General features: G+C 38.4%; 1 protein-coding gene across 5 annotated transcripts in view; it reads right to left on the bottom strand.

The window, feature by feature from the left end:
- Positions 1-5,624: 5,624 nt before the first annotated feature.
- Positions 5,625-16,968, bottom strand: part of ARID4B (AT-rich interaction domain 4B) — a 137,655-nt gene continuing 126,311 nt past the window's right edge. For 4 of the 5 annotated variants that reach the window (XM_040242709.1, XM_040242711.1, XM_040242710.1 and 1 more), the window contains 5 exons: positions 15,388-16,602; positions 12,501-12,614; positions 9,863-10,078; positions 8,637-8,783; positions 5,625-5,963 (listed from right to left, as the gene is read on the bottom strand). In XM_040242709.1, the coding sequence (XP_040098643.1) occupies positions 5,836-5,963; positions 8,637-8,783; positions 9,863-10,078; positions 12,501-12,614; positions 15,388-16,602 (1,820 nt within the window). In that variant the 3' untranslated portion in view covers positions 5,625-5,835. Of the gene's footprint in view, positions 5,964-8,636; positions 8,784-9,862; positions 10,079-10,935; positions 11,843-12,500; positions 12,615-15,387; positions 16,603-16,968 lie in introns of those variants that run through there. The other variant, XM_040242713.1, reaches the window with a different exon arrangement.

Raw genomic sequence — 16,968 nt, 5'->3', positions numbered from 1 at the left:
CTTCCGCCCCAGGAGTCTCTGTGGACGCGCTAGGGGCGGAGACAGCGGGCGAAGGGGCGGAGACAGCGGGCGAAGGGGCGGAGATAGCGGATGAGGGCGGACACAGCGAGCCCGCCGGTCGAAGCGAGACTTTCGAATCGGATCGCACTTAAATCTGTTTGGCTGAGACCGAGTCTTCCGAGAGTAGTTCAGGTCTGAAGTAGGAATAAGAATCAGCCAGGCTGTGAGTGAGCTATCAATCCAAGCAGAGGTAAAACACGTACGAGAATCTCTGCGTTGTCGAAGACAAGAGGAGGTTTGTCAGGAAATGAGGTTACAAAGATGTACGTCACACAGTATTAACAAATGATGAATCGGTGTGAAGGATACACGGGGCTCCTTAGTGCTGCTCTTGCAACTTTTCTGAAATCTGACATTATTTCAAAGTAAAATTGAGAAGAAATTGTGGTAGACCACAGCTGCAACCTGGGCTTCCCCTGTGGCTCAGACGGTAAAGAATCTGCCTGCAACGCGGGAGACCTCGGTTCGATCCCTGGGTTGAGGAGATCCCCTGGAGGAGGGCACGGCTACCCACTCCAGTACTCTTACCATGGACGGCGGGAGCCTGGCGGGCTACAGTACATGGAGTCTCAAGAGTCGGACAGGACTGAGCGACTAAGCAGAGCACACGCACAGCTCTAACCTGCCCTGCGCTATTATACCAGAAAAAGGAGAACCTTGGCTCTCAAAGCCTGAAGAATCCCCATGGTCAGAGGAAACTGGCGGGTTACATTCCTTAGGGTCGCAGTTCAGTTCAGGTCAGTCGCTCGGTCGTGTCCGACTCTTTGGGGCCGCAGAGTCGGACACAATTGCGCGACTAAGCACACTGTATTGGCTCTCAAAGCGAATACGATTTTCTCAACCTACTCAGCGTGCGTGCTAAGTCGCTTCAGTCGTGTCCGACTCTGCCATCCTATGGACTGTAACCCGCCAGGCTTCTCTGTCCATGGGACTCTCCAGGCAAGAATATTGGAGTGAGTTGCCATGCCCTCCTCCAAGGGATCTTCCCTACCCAGGGGTCGAACACACGTCTTTAAGTCAGCTGCATTGGCAAGTGAGTTCTTTTACCACTAGCGCCACCTGGGAAGCCTCCACCTCCAAGGTCCAAGCCTCCAAAGCCTGCTTTTTTCCCACCACCTCGTTATTTCATAACCTGTCATTCCTTATTTTTGTTATGCCTTCCTCCACTATTATCCTCCCCTTTACCCCTCATTGTCACCAGCAAAATTGTACCCATCCTTCAAGCCCAACTCACTTGGTAAAATTCCCTGCTATTTACAATAGAGATGAAATAGTGTCTCTAGATACAAATTGATGTCTGTATTCTGTATCCCCACTCACCATACCTAGTGAATATGTGGTAAACGGACTTTAAAGTAATAAAAGATAAATATTAGATAATCATTAGGTAAGTCATTGACTCAGTAGTTTGGGTGGTGAAAGCAAGCGACCTTCAATCTTTGGGGACAGACTTGCTATTTTTGGAGAGCTGCTTAACAAGTCACTGGGGATGTATGTGACTTTTTTTATAGTCCACATCAGATAACATGATGGAAACCCATTATTTATTTGCTTGGCCCTGATTTTGCTTTGAGTCCCTCAGTTTGACTTCCCGTAATTATGACCTTGTGGTATCTCACAGAGAAAAACTGTCCGTATCTGCAACTCAAGCATCTCCATCTATACTATACCATCCAATGAAGATATTCTGTTCAGTTTTCTTTCAGAATGTCTTCCAGTCAGATTCCTTCCTCACTCCAACATTCCAAGAATCACTTCCTAGCTAAAGCATGGTAACCTCATTGAATCTGGCTTTCCTGACACTTCCTCTCCACACTAGCCTACTGCATTCCACTTCCAGATGAATCTGTTAATGCTAAATTAAGATTTGCATCTCCTCTGTTACCATCCCAATGATCATCGCGTTTCTTGTATGCTCATACACTGCCCTCGTTAAAGCTCTTATGCACTTTTTCCTCAACCATATAATTTAGTGCTTAATTTTATGATCATATATATATATATATATATATATATATATATATATATATGAGAGAGAGAGAGAGAGGCTTCCCAGGTGGCCAATGGTAAAGAATCCACCTGCCAAGCTGGAGACACAGGTTTAATCCCTGTGTCGGGAAGATTCCCTGGAGAAAGAAATGGCAAACTGATCCACTATCCTTGCCTGGGAAATCCCATGGCGGGCTACAGTCCATGGGGTCTCAGGGTCGGACATGACTTAGGGACTAAACAACATCTTCCACAATTAAACCATGAAACTATTCCTCTGGGAGATTTACCTCTTATACATATAAAACCCATCATACGATGTTAGACAAAATTCCCTAAATAATAGCTTAAGTTTAGACAAAAGGTGGAGAAATGGCCTTTTGAATTTCAACAAGAATGAAAGGCAGCCCACACTTCAGAAGGAAAATGGTTAAGTATGAGACAGACATTGGTTGGAGACAGTTAAAAAATGATCCACACTGCTATTAAGAACTGTTTTTTAACCATTTAGAGATCACCAATGCCTTTGACTAGTTTCTTAAACTTATAAGCGCTCTTTTCATAAAAAAGTACAAATACATTTTGTAAAAAACGTTAGGGGTTTCATGAAATCTACTCCACTGTCTCTAATCTCCCCAGGTTATTAAAATTAACAAGATCTCACCCTCAGATTATTTTAGTAGGAAAAAAAGGTTTTGGAGAACACTGAAAAACATACCATCTTAATTTTATCTGAGATTGTAAACTAGTTTGGTAAAATGTAGTTTAGGTGATCAGGGAAAAAAAAGTCAAATTCCAGAAATACCAGGAAATTCTCAAACTCTCTGGAGAAGCTGGGAAGAAATAGGCAAGCAAGAGGGCAGAAAAACCCAACGGTATAAAACCTGAACTCCAAAGCTGATCATCACTGTCCTTTAGAGCACTCTCTATAACACACCAAGTAGATGATATTGGGAGTTCCTTGAAAAACAGGGTTTCATGATCAGGTAAAACTAAAAACAGTAGGTTAAGGAAAAAACTTTCTTAAAGTTTAAAATATGCTAATATTATAGCTCTAAGAGGCTTCCCAGGTGGCACAATAGTAAAGAATCTACCTGCTAATGCAGGAGACCCAAGAGACCTGGGTTCCATCCTTGGGCTGGGAAGATTGCCTGGAGGAGGAAATGGCAACACACTTCAGTTTTCTTGCCTGGAGAATCCCATGGACAGAGGAGCCCGGAGGGCTACAGTCCATGGGGTCTAAAACAGGTGGCTATGACTGAGTGATTAAGCACACACACACTGAAGCTCTAAGAAGGGAATGTGCTATATAGAAGCATTTCCAAAATATATTTGATAAATTCCCAGAGCATTTCCAAGGAAATACCAGGAATACCAGGGACTGGTATTCCAGAATCTCATTTTTGAGAAGCACTGTTCTATAGATTTAAAAACTCATCCCTTAAATGTTAAACTAACTTCTGTGAAAAGGGTCATCACAAAAGTGAGTCAAAAATAAACATTTGGGCTTTGGGGGCCTTAAAAAAAGTTTTTGTTCTAAAGAAAGGATTTTCTCTTAGTGGAAAGGTCATTAAATGGGGTGAAAAACCCTAATTACTGATTTTAAAGGTTTGGAGCAATACAGTGGTTCTCAACCTAGATGCATATTAAAGTCACTGTCCACCACCTTAAAAAAAAAAAAAATCAATAACCAGGTATCATCCCAGACCAATTAAATATGACTTTTTGAGAGTGGACCCTGGGCATTGACTATTGTTTTAACAATCCCCAGATGACTCCAAGGTGTACTAATGGGGTAGAGTACACTAAAAGCTTAAGGGAGTCACAAAGGTCTAATAACATTAAAAGACAAGGAAAAAAAAAAAAGCTGTTAGTAATGGTTTCAAGTGTTAAAAGTAAAAGCCTTTTTGATTTTTCTTTAGATAAACCTCCAAGTCATAAGTATTCATGTTCAGACTCAAGCTAAACAGTGTATGCAAAGATATAAGAATGCCTAATAACTCCTGTACATAAATCTTGTTAATGGACTTTCAATTCCTGCAGGCAGAATATTCCCTTTTTAAAAAAATTAATCCTTTCTGATCATATATGCTGGAAAAGTATATTTCAGTCAGTCATCATACAGAAATGAACTAAAATTACTTAATCTTTTAGAAACAAAATCAAGGATTCACAAACTATGGCATTTTATTTCAGAGCCTTTGCTTACATTTGTACAATATATTACATAATTCTTCATTGTTTGCAGATCCTAATATATACTTTATAGCTTTTATTCTATAAGCTTTTCTTCAAGGTTTTGCTGTCAACAAATCTTTACAGTCCTGTACAAATTTGAATAACTTGAAACCATTTTCAACAAAATTAGTTACTGTAAGCACACACTACAAGACTGAAAATGCTTTTCTTAGAAAAGTTGAATGTAAAGGATTCTGACACGTTAGCATCTACAACAAAACGCTTCGAAATTCTCACATGTCGTATTGCCAGAAAACAAATAAAACATGCCAGCTCCATCCAAAAAAAGTACACAGAAGTACAATTAAAACAGTAAAACAGTCTGTACAGTAAAGTACTGTGTATTAACAGTGCCAGGTATTAAATAGGTTGAATGAACACATCCGCAATATACAAATGTCTTACAAAGGTGTAGAATTAAATACAAGTGCCAAACAGAACAGAGATTGGAATCATACAACATAAAGTCAACACAAGTGAAAACAATTTTGCGTTCATTTTGGATTTTATACAAGGCATTTAATTTTTATAGGCCTACCACCCCAATTAGCTATTTATACTTAAAATAACAACCATCCTTTTGAGACAGTTTGTAGCAACAGCCTTGAACCATACTAATAAAGTTTACTTGTTCCTGAAGTCCTCTTGTTGTAGCTCATAATAAAATAAGCAATACAAATGAATTATCTGTATTTAAGGAAAAAGAAACATTTACAAGAAAACACAAAAATATAACTGTTATAATTCATTATGAATAAATATACACTTTGAACTGGCTAAGTACAATCTTTATACATTGTTTAAGATTTAATACAGTTTATTAGCCATTTTCTTTTTTCACACAATGTATTATATCAAAATTAAAAAAAAATACTGATTTATAGAAAAATGGCAAAGTACAGTAGTTCCATTCCAATTTGAAGGGGCATGAAAAGCCACTGCAAGACCTTTTAGCCTAATTCAAACCTGTAAACATGTTCAGTCTTTTTTAAAGAGAATCTTTAATATTTGGTTATCAGGACTGATGTCTAACATCCTGTTAACTGCAGGTTTTGAATTTATTACATGTGCTTGACTTATACAATTAAAGCCACCCTAAGGTGACTTGCTTTAAAAAACAATTAGCTTGTACAAATGAAAATAGGTTCATATTTTTTCATAAATAAATGGAAAAATATCAAATGTTCCAGCTTTAACAAAATACAAGGGAATACATATACAGTAAGTTTTCTTAACATGTTCTGGCCACCCAACGACTACGCTTACTGTATTGTCTCTACAGGCAGTGAAAAGCCTCCATTTGCCACAGTGGAAGGCCTTCAAGTTACCAGACACAATTCCCAGACAAGTTGGAAACAATTATTGCTTGAGGAAAAGCAGTCCATTGTACTTTTTCTTCATAAAAAAAGTGCACTTAAGTGCCAAGTCAGCTTGTCAAGAAACAATTTTAAATATAAAATAGTGCTTGTCTGATTTGTTTGTGCCGCTGTGCAGTATAAAAAGGCGCGGCCCGGAGCCGGAAGTGCAGAGTGCCTGGCCAGCCCGCCGTCACCTGCACTCCACCGACACTCCGTTCTGGGGCGCACCGGACAGGGGCGGTTCAGCCAGCGCCAGCATGACGGCAGCCGTTATGGAGCTGGATGAAGGCGAGGACGACGACGAGGAGGTGGCAGCACCTGCGCGGAAGGGAAGCCGAGAGCTTAGTAACTGCACAAAGAAGCAACACGCTAGTCCTCTAAACTGAGATTCTGCTGCAGTCTCCAGAATCATTTAGCCTACTACGAGAGCAGTCGATTTCTAGGATACCATAATGTACACAGTCGAGAATCTAGTGCGCCTCAAGTAAGGGGACACTGCCGAACTACCGGAAGCAATGACAAGGCAGAGACCAGGGAGCGCTCCTGCACTGTTCAAAGGAAAGTAACTGTGGGCTCCGTCCACGGAGACATGGAAATAAAATAAAGGCAGACTTTCAGTAATAATGAAACAAATGTCGAAAAGACCTTGGAATTTAATAGGAAAATCTGTCATCTACCCCCAAATCTTTTCCCCCTTCCAATTCCTGTATCCTTCTGCTTCTGGAGTTCCTTACGAAATGCAATGTGATGAGACTCGAAGGCTAACTGCTTTTTAAAGTTGGGGAGAATAACTGCTACTACACATCACATCGTAGCTACTGCCTTTTGCTCCACTTGGTTTACAAAGCAAATGACACATTATTATTTTCCTCAAAGAAATTCTCTCAGTGTTATAAATCAGCGTTTGAAACTTATTTTTTATGGAATATATGCACAAGGTTAAAAAAAAACCATTCAGAGATGGGAAATAAGGGGGAAAAATGAATTTTCCTCTGATTCAAGACCCTCCTCATCTTCCAAATTCCCCTCCCCACTGTTACCCCCACTGTTAACAACTGCGCCACCATCTTTAAAACGCCACAAGAGGGACTGGTAAATCTGGCCCCAGGGCCAAATCTGGTCTGCCCATTTTTGTTAAGAAAATCTGATTGGAACACAACTATGTCTATTTGTTTAGATCTAGCTTATGGCAGACTTCATACCTATGATGATAGGGTCCAGTAGTTCTAAAAGAGACTACAAGGTTCACAAAGCCCAAAATATTTATTATCTGTCTCTATAGAAAATGTTTGCAACCCCAGTTCTAGATGAATTTTATCATAGAATCTAGACACATGACATGCATCTTTAAAATGAAAACACTAGTAACTTTGTTTTTAAAAAGGCAAGTGGAAGCATAGTACAGAGTGTAACTAGGTTTTTACACTTAACAATGTGAGATGTTCCTTATCACTACATATACAGATTTACCTTCTTCTTTTCAAAGTTGAATAGTTTTCCATTATATTTATGAACTGCAACTACTTTAATTCCTAGCCTTTTGCTGTTACCAACAACAAATGAATACTTAAGAGCATTATAAATAAAAATTTAAGTATTTAAATATATTATTAGAGAATACAGTTTAATGATTTCGACCTTCTACTATAAATACTACCATAACAAACTTCTTTGCGGCCACATATTCTTCCTTGGGACCCATTCTTAGAACTGGAGGTAGCTAGTTGTCCAAAGACACAGTCAAACCATTTCCCAAGATAATTGGGCCTGTGGTCCATCTACTTCATTTTATTGTGCTTTGCTTTACTGTGCTTCAAAGATACTGTTTTTTTACAAAAGGTTTTTGGCAATCTTGCATCCAGCAAGCCTACTGGCACCATTGTTTCCAACAGTATTGCTCACTTTCTGTATGTGTCGCATTTTGATAATTCTTACAATAATTCAAACTTTTTCACTTATATTTGTTATGGTGGTGGGAGCAGTGAGTTTTGATGTTACTATCACAATTGCTTTGGGATGTCATGAACCATGCTCATTATTATAAAAGACAGTGAACTTTTTGATTACTAAAATAATAACAAAGGATTTAGAATAAAACAAAAACTTAAGCTGATCGAACAGCAGCAGGGTTTGAGAAAACTGACTTCAATTCTGAAAGAAGTTCTACTGTGGGTAATATGCCATCAAACAACATTGCAGAGAAATCATTCATGACAGGAAAAGCCAATTGGTAGAGCAAACTTCAGAGTACTACAATGCAGTCTTATGTTAAAAAACTGCCACAGACACGCCAACCTTTAGCAATCACCACCCATCAACACTGAGGCAAACCCTCCACCAGCAAAATGATCACAATGAAGGCTCAGATGATGGCTAGCATTTTTAGCAATTAAGTACTTTCAACTGAGGTACATTTATTATTCTTTTGGAACATGATGCTATCGCACACTTAACAGACTACAGTACAGTGTAAATATAACTTTCATATACACTAGAAAACCAAAGACATTCCCATGACACACGTTATTGTGACATTTGCTCTTCTGTGACCGTATGGAAACGAACCGACAGCATCTTGGAAGTAGGCCTGCACTTGTTTCAGCAGCCCTGTCAGATTAAAACAACCCCCTTCCCTCAGATTTTAACCTCTCTCACTCCCTCTGGTCCTTCAGGTTCAATGAAAATGTTACAGCCACTCTGAATCTAACACAACCCACCCAGTCACTGCCTTAGCATTGCTCTACTCTGTTCACAGTGCGTTGTACTATCTGACATATTACTAGTTTTTTGGAGGGAAGCAGATGGTAAGCTCCATGAAATAGAATATTATGGTTTGAGATAATTGTTTTAGATAAAGTTTTTCCATTTTATAGATGAAGAAAATAAGCCAGAGCGGTTACTGCCTGAAGAATCACAGATACAGTTCACATGAGCCCAACTGTCGAGTCAAAACTCCTTTGTGTTTAGGTAAAGTAAGGTAAAAACACTTACTTTCTCTTTCTTTCTTCTTTAAACGCTTTCTCCTCCGATCTATGGAAGCTACTTCCGATTTTAATGATAGATAATGTTTTCTGATTTCTTGCAGTTTTTCTTGAAGAATTGTGATGCGTTCAGCACTTGTCATATTTTCCAGGTCCGCTGTGAATTTAAAACTTTCATTAATATGCATTTGTGAACAAAATTTTAATATATTACAGAATATATAGTGTGGTTGCAGAATGAGGTCAAGGCAAACTTTAAAAAAAGCCTTATAAATATTGTTTGCCTAAGTTTTCTTCCCAGCCTAAAAAAATGCCCAGCACTAATACATGCAAGGTAATTTTTGAATGAATGTGTAGAATTAAAGATCTTATGACCTAAATAAACATGGATGTTAAAATTTCCACATTTGTGCCCACCTCCCCCCCAAAATCCACAGCATCACTGTAGTATATCATTTAAAATTATACTTAGAAATAAGACTGGAAAGACACCAAAAATTTTTTTTTTCAAAATGTTTAAATTGCATATATTTTTGAATGTTAGAACTCTGAACAAAATTTTTTCTTGTCTTTTTGTTCTTTTTTTGATTTTTTAATAAGTATGCACAACTTTAAAATTGTTAGAAAAATTTTCAAATGCTCTGAAGCAATTTTCAATCTCCTAAGAATATTTCCTTGCATGAGAAACTCTGAAGTAACTTCTTTATAAAAAGAAAACAAAAACAAAAACTTGTAATGGCTATTTTTCAGGTATACAGAGGTACAAAGAGTAGTATAACAGAGTCACATATACTCATCCAGCTTCAATAATTAGCAATTCATTGTAAATTCTGTCTCATGTATACCCTACACAATCCACTTTCCAGGAGCAACACTAGATTTTTTATAGTAAATTTCTGACATTATATCAGAAATATCTAGTCAATGTTGATATGTGCCTCAAATGCCTTAACATACTGAGTAAAGTCAGTCAGACAGAGAAGGGGAAATATCATATGACATCATTTATATGTGGAATCTAGAAAATGATGACAAATGTACTTATAAAACAGAAAAAGACTGACAGAGAGCAATCTTATGGTTGCTGGGGGCAGAAGGATGGCGGGAAGGGATAGTTAGGGAATTTGGGGGACATGTACACACTGCTGTATTTAAAATGGATAACCAACAAGGGGGAAAAAATTACTGGGAAGAAGTTTCTATTGCTTCACCTCTGACTTAGCATATGTCACTTACACATCTGAAAACTCCACTTGTAAACTTTGGGTAATCGATTACTGGGTTCCTTGAGGTCAGGATCCTTATCGCCATTCTTTCCGCATTTTCCTGGAGACTGTGTCCTAGCAGGAGATTTGGTACCATGAGCCTTCATCCCAGTGGAAACTGATTTGATGGGCTGAGTCTTAGTTACACTTTCACCAGCAGAAAGTTCTTCACTATCACTACTATTTGCTGAAAAAGAAAAAATTTTTAAAGCATTAGTAAACAGAAAAGTAATCATAATTTGTTACAGATTTTAGTGGACAATTTAAAAATTAACCATTTCCATTCACTACTATAGTAAACAACTTGCTTTACAGACCCTGACTAAAAACTTGGAAAATTATCAAGTATAAACACAGCAGCATACCAGTTAAGGAAAACAAAAACTCTTCTTACCTGAATCACCAATAATGTATTTTTAAAAAAATACTCCAAGTAATCTTTCATTATATCTGGTGATTACCAAATATGCAGTAATTATTTAAATAGCTTTTAACTCTACTATATTAAAATATATATATATAGATAATAGAATACAGCATTTTTTAAAATGAATCATATGAAATCTTCTTAATTTCATATTTTAAATTGTGTACATGCGACACTTTCCTACTTCTCTGGCCAAATCAATGACACACTATCATTACATTCAATAAAGAGTTCTTTGAAAATAAATTCCAAATTTTAATATATACAATGATTTCTTAAGAAACTCCTGTTGACTAAAGTAAATCATAGGTTTTACCCTGATAAATATATTCAGTAATTTATGAAGAATTCAGAAGTCTATGCAATGATGTTAAATCTGCCTTTGCTGATTAAAACCTCAATGAAGTGTGTGAGTGTGTGTGTGTGTGCGCGCGCACGCGCTCAGTCGTGTCCGACTCTTTGTGACTTTATGGACTGTAGCCTGCCAGGCTCCTCTGTACATGGAATTTCCCAGGCAACAATACTGGCGTTGGTTGCCATTTCCTACTTCAAGGCATCTTCCCAACCCAGGAATCGAACCTCTGTCTCTGTTATCTCCTGCACTGGTAGATGGGTTCTTTATCACTGTGTCACCTGGGAAGCCCAAAGCCTCAATACCAGAAAGGAAATCTTCAACATCTTGACATGTGAATAGGTGATGGAATTGCTATTTCCATAAATTACCTCTTTCTGGATACAAAGCATTACTGTAGATTCTATGAGAGTTAATTCATTTGACTAAATTATTCTCAGAGAACTGTTTCCTCATTCTGATTTACCAAGATATAAGTCCAATAATTAAAATGGAAGAATATATGATCAACTGCTATAGCTCAAAATTATATGAATATGTCAACTGACTTGTTGAAAATGAGCCCTCTTGGAGAATGTCATTTAAAAGTCTTAAAGATAAAAACATTACAATGTCATTAAAAAATAGTCTTGAATATCCTTTCAGTTACTCCAAATGTGGCATCAATCTGGCATCAAATTAATCCATTTTCTTTTATCAGTTCTTCATTTAACAATAGCTACCCTCCAAAAAATATAGTTCAGCTCTAAAAAACTGAAAAGTATTCCAGATAGGAAAGACACAGAACAACTCCTCCCCACTGTGGTGTTCAGGAGTAAAGAAACTCCACCACTCTTTTGTACATGTCTTAAAAGAATCCCTTCCCAGTCCCCCCAGTGCTGCTCTGGAACCCCTGGCAACTCCTAGCTCAGCCACCCAAGGCTTGGCCCCACTCTGATGCAGTGGTCTGCCTCAGCTCGGCTTTCATGGCCTTGCTGAACACAGCCGCCCGGGGCCCCGAAGGATGCCATATTCACCGCCTGGAAGTCATATGGGCTCAGCAGAACCGCGGGGAGCTGGCCGCAAAACCCTTTTCTGCACTGAAGTGCAGGCAAGCCGGCCGATAGCAAAGGTCAGGCAGTGGAGGTGGCAGGAATCTCCTGGAAGAGCAGCAGGAGGTCAGTGTGGGGCACCTGAAAAAAAATTCTTTACATATTTTCTGCTTCGTACTTTGTCTACGAGAGAGAGAAAAAAACGTGCAGCTCTCAGGAGAAATACAATATATATATTCCTGTAGACTGATAAATAAGAATCATTGCTAAAGTCATTAGTTAGAACATATTTAACCCCTGTATTCTTAGAGCTGCTCTTGAATACACAGTTCAGGATATCAAAGATAAAGATATTAGGCTGCAGCTATTGGAATCATAGCTCTAAAGCTATCTTGATTGTTCTCTTCTAGGCTGATTTTGCCTGAATGGATTACAAAGCAATCAGTTTCACTGTAATAAAAAGAATATATAATTCAAGTATTTAATAATATGTAATATATATATAATGCAAAAGAATCTGCACATAAAACTAACAAAAATGTTGGTGTTTATATTACACTGGCTATTATTTTTTAAAAGGATTACCTGAATCAGCAATCAATACCACTGCTGAATAACAGCAAATTGCTCAATCCTAGAATCTACCTGCAGTCAAGAGACTTCTGTGTGATTTTTGCAGGGGTAGAGACAACAATCAAAACATTAAGTATCCCATATCCTAAATACCCTTTTCTTAAAGGGAGAAAAAAACACATCCACCATCATCTTCATATTTAAACATTAGAGATTTCACACTTACTGCCTTTCCCCTTCTTTTTGTTGTTTACCACTGTAGACTTATGGCTTCGTTTCTGCTTTTTTGACGAATTTCCTCCTCCCTGAGCTTCTTTCACTCTTTTCTGACCTGTACAGGCTTTGATGGGGAAAAGAACTATTAAGTAACACAAAATAAAATCAAGCTTGTCCCCAGGTATAAATTAATTCCACATTTTAGAAGAATAGACCAATTCTGAAACTACAGATGTTCTTTGAGATTTATAAGTTATCATAGAAATTATTAGAATTTTAAAAAGTCATTAATGAGCTGAATTATAACACATAATAAAACTAGAGTTTTTTTAAAAAGCAAATAAAGCACTACGCTGGTGGCTGAGTGGTAAAGAATCTGCCTGCCAATGCAAGAGACATGGGTCCTATCCCTAGTCTGGGGAGACCCCACATGCCGCAGAGCACCTAAGCCTGTGTGCTGCAGCTACTGAGCCCACGCTCTGGACCGCAGGGGTCGCAGCAACTGAAGCTCTGGTGCCCTTGAGTCTGGCTGGGCAACCAGAGGAGCCACTGGAATGAAAAGCCTGCACAGAGCAACAAGGAGCAGGCCCTGCTCACCGCAACTAGAGGAAAGCCTGCACAGCAACAAAGACCTAGTGCAACCAAAAATAAACAAACAGATAAAAATTTAAAAATGAAAAACAAATAAAGCATGCACATCCTTCTTGGGCAATGGTTAACATGTATACCATTTACAAATCCAGTACAGTAGTTCTAAAAAATATGTCATCATCTTGGTAGGAAGTTATTTCAAAATATTATAAAGTCTCCCCTTTCCTCAAGGATTAGCTCAAGTCTTACCTTCCCTGATGTCCAGGCTTCAATGATTAACTGCTAGTCCAAACTACAGTTTCTCTACTTCTAATAGGATCCTCAGCCTCTGCTGTGTTTCTAGTGTTTAATTATATGTATTGTTTTTCAGACTATATAGTAATCTCTTTTTCCTGAGACTTATAAAGTCTTATCTCTATTCCACTGCAGTGTCAGATGCTATTAATATAACCACAATACAATCAATACTATGATGAAATTATGCCATGTTTGTTACTAAAAATGTTTCTTAATCCTGTTACAATGGTAACATATACAAGACATGGCTTTGTTGGTTAAAAAATGGAACAAGCTATTTTAAATGTTTTGTTTACAACTTTTTAGTTGTTTTTTTTAATGGGTTACATCTAATTGATAACTTTTCCTAAGGCTATTTTAATATAACAAGGTGAACCATAAAGGAAGTGATTTAGATATTACCTATATTAAAGTACAGAATCTTAACAATAATTGCCAAATTTCTCTCCAAAAGAGTTTAATTCTGAAACTTTCATCTCCAAGAAATAAAAAGCTTACTGTAGGCTAACCTGGAAGGCAATCTTAAATCTAAATTGTAAAACTCACATTTTTACTTTTAATATAAAGTCAAGTCTTCAATATCTGCAGATAAATTTACTCCTTTCACAGACAAAGGGCCATATGAAACAGGTGCTTAAGAATTTATTTTTAAAGAGATACAAATTCTAAAAAATTCTGTAATATGCTTTGATTTGATAAGACAGATATATCCTAAATGAAGTTCTCAAAACTGCTTACTTTTTAACATGGTTAAGATTAAAATTCAAAAGGGTAATACTGACATAGTCTATCAGACTTGTTGAAAACACATCTCAATCTTTCATTAGATATGAGGAGCACGGTGAGGATGCAATCTCTTCAGAATTATGATTAAAAGTTCATTATATTTTATTGAAAGCTTCTCTAATCATCTGCAATAAATGCTTTTTTCTTCTTGAGGATATTTATGCCTGGATAATTCAAATCTGTGAGACAGTACAACACACAAACATGTGTGTAAATATTTAAATAAAAAGGAAAGATTACTGAAATCTACTGCAACTATATTTTTACTTAATATTTTTTGAAAAATGTTTTAAGACAAAATTATTTGTCTTAAATAATAGATAGTTATGTCAATTAGGTCTCAGGGAAACGAAAAAAAGGGAAAAAAAAAGGTTTATGAGAGAAAACTTAAAGTTAACTAATTTGGTCTAGATTGTATCTCCTTAAGCTTACCTAAAAACCTGAAATCAGTATAATAAAATCTGGTATGTTATACAACATACATACCCTAGTGCTTTACACTGGAAAAGTGTGTTTCAAAGCCAAGTGTCAGCTTACAGTATACTGATTTTTAAAGACACCTGAATGAAGTGGTTTATAAGAAGAAGGGTGTCAGAGCTATGGCACCAATAAAAAGGCACTAAGACTTCAGCGAAGCACAACATAGACATTGGTCCTTCAATCTGGAAGCTAGGCAACCAAGAAAGCATCAAATTCCTTTACAAACTCTCAAACAGTAGTCAGGCTCAAAAATCAGTTTGACATGGTTATCTGAGGAGAGCACAGACTGGACAGTTGTTTGCTCCAAATCCCTACAGAGAGTACTTTGGTTAAGGGTGGACGAGTCCATCAATAAATCAAAATGTTAGTGAGAAACTGCATGGGACAACTGCAAAAAAAATGTTAAAGAAATATATTTAAGCTGCTCACGCCATGCAGTCAACCAGTATATAATGTTTTCAAATAGGTCTGGATTTGAGCCTGGGTGCATTTTCTATTAAATAGCACATGATCTGGTCCACTGTGAAACATCACAGGTGGCTGAAGTGAAAAAAACACTCAATTCTCAAGCTGTTAAATGCATCCCACCCTCCACTACCCAAACTACCTTTCACACTGCCACTTTCACCATGCTCACGCAAGTACTCCACGTAAACACCTCATGTTGTAATGAAGGACATGAAGCCCCTGAAACCGTCAGGGGGGAAGATCATAAACCATGATGCTGGGGCCTGTGGCCTCACCTTTCTCGGGATGCTCTGCCTCAGGCTGGTTGCTGCTGCTCGAGCTCACACTGGCATCGAAGCCCGTGGGCGAGCTGTTCCCTTCTGACTGCAGGTCCTGCAGCTCCCCAGCAACACTGTCCACTTCGATTGTGCTGTCCGTCTCACTCTTGATGCTGCGGACTTCTTCATGGTTCGGGGCCAGCGGCTCTGACACTGTTCCAGAAGGTGGCTGCCGACTGGCTTCCGTCACGGTGACTGAGGAAGGGGACTCGGGTGTCGTGGGAGGGGTATTGAGCACTGAATTGCTGCCGCTGCTCGGAAATTCCGATTTTTTGTCACTGACCTCAGCTGGCTTCTCCTCAGTGGGTTTGCCCTCTGCACCGGCCGAGGGCGGGGCGGCCAGATCGGTGTTGGGGGAGCAGCTCTCCTCCTCGGCCACAGTCTGCAGGGACCCCTCAGCCGGCCCCTCTTCTGGGGCAGGATGCGGTGGGGAGGCTGCGGCCTCAGTGTCAGAGTCTGAGAAAAGCTCCTTCAGCGTTTTTTTAGGCCACTGACCCTGAATACTTGACCAGACATCTTTTCGATCTTTTGCTCTGCTGTTCTGAAGTCTTTCATCAGAGTTATTTAGAAGTTTTATCCTTTTTTCGGCCACTTCTGAAAATCCTGAATAGAATCCAGTTGTCCGTAGAGACTTTCTTTTCTCCTCCAAACCGTTGTATTTCTTGGTCGGCGTCACCTTGGCTTTGGACTTTTCTTCTTCGTCCTCATCTGAGGAGCTATTGCTACTGTTTTCTATGCAAAGGGCTTCTTTGTTCTTGGCCTTATCCTCCTTTTTACTGGGGGAGCTGCTTTTTAAACACTCCTCGGTATTGCAGTACCTTCTCTTACCACGTTTCACTGGTGGCTTTGAAGATTTATCAGTGGTGTCCTTTTTAACATCTTTTCTCTTTTTTGTGACTTCATCTTCTTCTTCATAGTCAGTATCTTCAGATAATGCTTCCATATCTTTTCTTAAGCTTTCTGGAGATTTTGACAAAGGTTTGGCTATTACCAAATCTGCGTGGACTTTGTTTTCTTCAAGCAAAGATGAACTGTTTTGTTCCTCTTTGGATGTAAGATCATTTCTGTTGTGAGTCAAATGATCAATCTTAGATTCTTCTTTGCCATGGTTATCTAAGTCTTGAACACTTGTTTCATCCTCTTGCTCACTGTCTTCAGCAGAACTTTCAGAAGCTAGAAAAGAAAAAAAAACAATGAGTATGATAAGAATACCAGCGATGTCTTCTCTGGCCCCACTAATATAAACAAGTATTAGCTCATATGCTTATAACCACTCCAGGGTGCTAGGTTTTATCCTCATTTTAGAACTGAGGAAACTGAGCTTCAGAGAGAAGACATTCACCCCATGATGGAAATGCCATCTATCATGACTATAGTGGGAGCGAGCGACTCTACTGCATGCTTTTGCCAAAACTCAGCATACTGTAAACATGAAACTGCTGACTTTCATCATTTGTAAATTTTACCTCAATAAAGTAGATTATAAAAAAAGAAAGAATCTTCTCCAAATTTATGAGCAGAACTTAGTGGAGTCAGGAT

Source organism: Oryx dammah, unplaced genomic scaffold (genome assembly GCF_014754425.2).
Source record: "Oryx dammah isolate SB20612 unplaced genomic scaffold, SCBI_Odam_1.1 HiC_scaffold_6, whole genome shotgun sequence".
NCBI lineage: Eukaryota > Metazoa > Chordata > Mammalia > Artiodactyla > Bovidae > Oryx > Oryx dammah.
The sequence above is the reverse complement of the archived record's forward strand: the minus strand, read 5'-3'. Positions and strand labels throughout refer to the sequence as shown.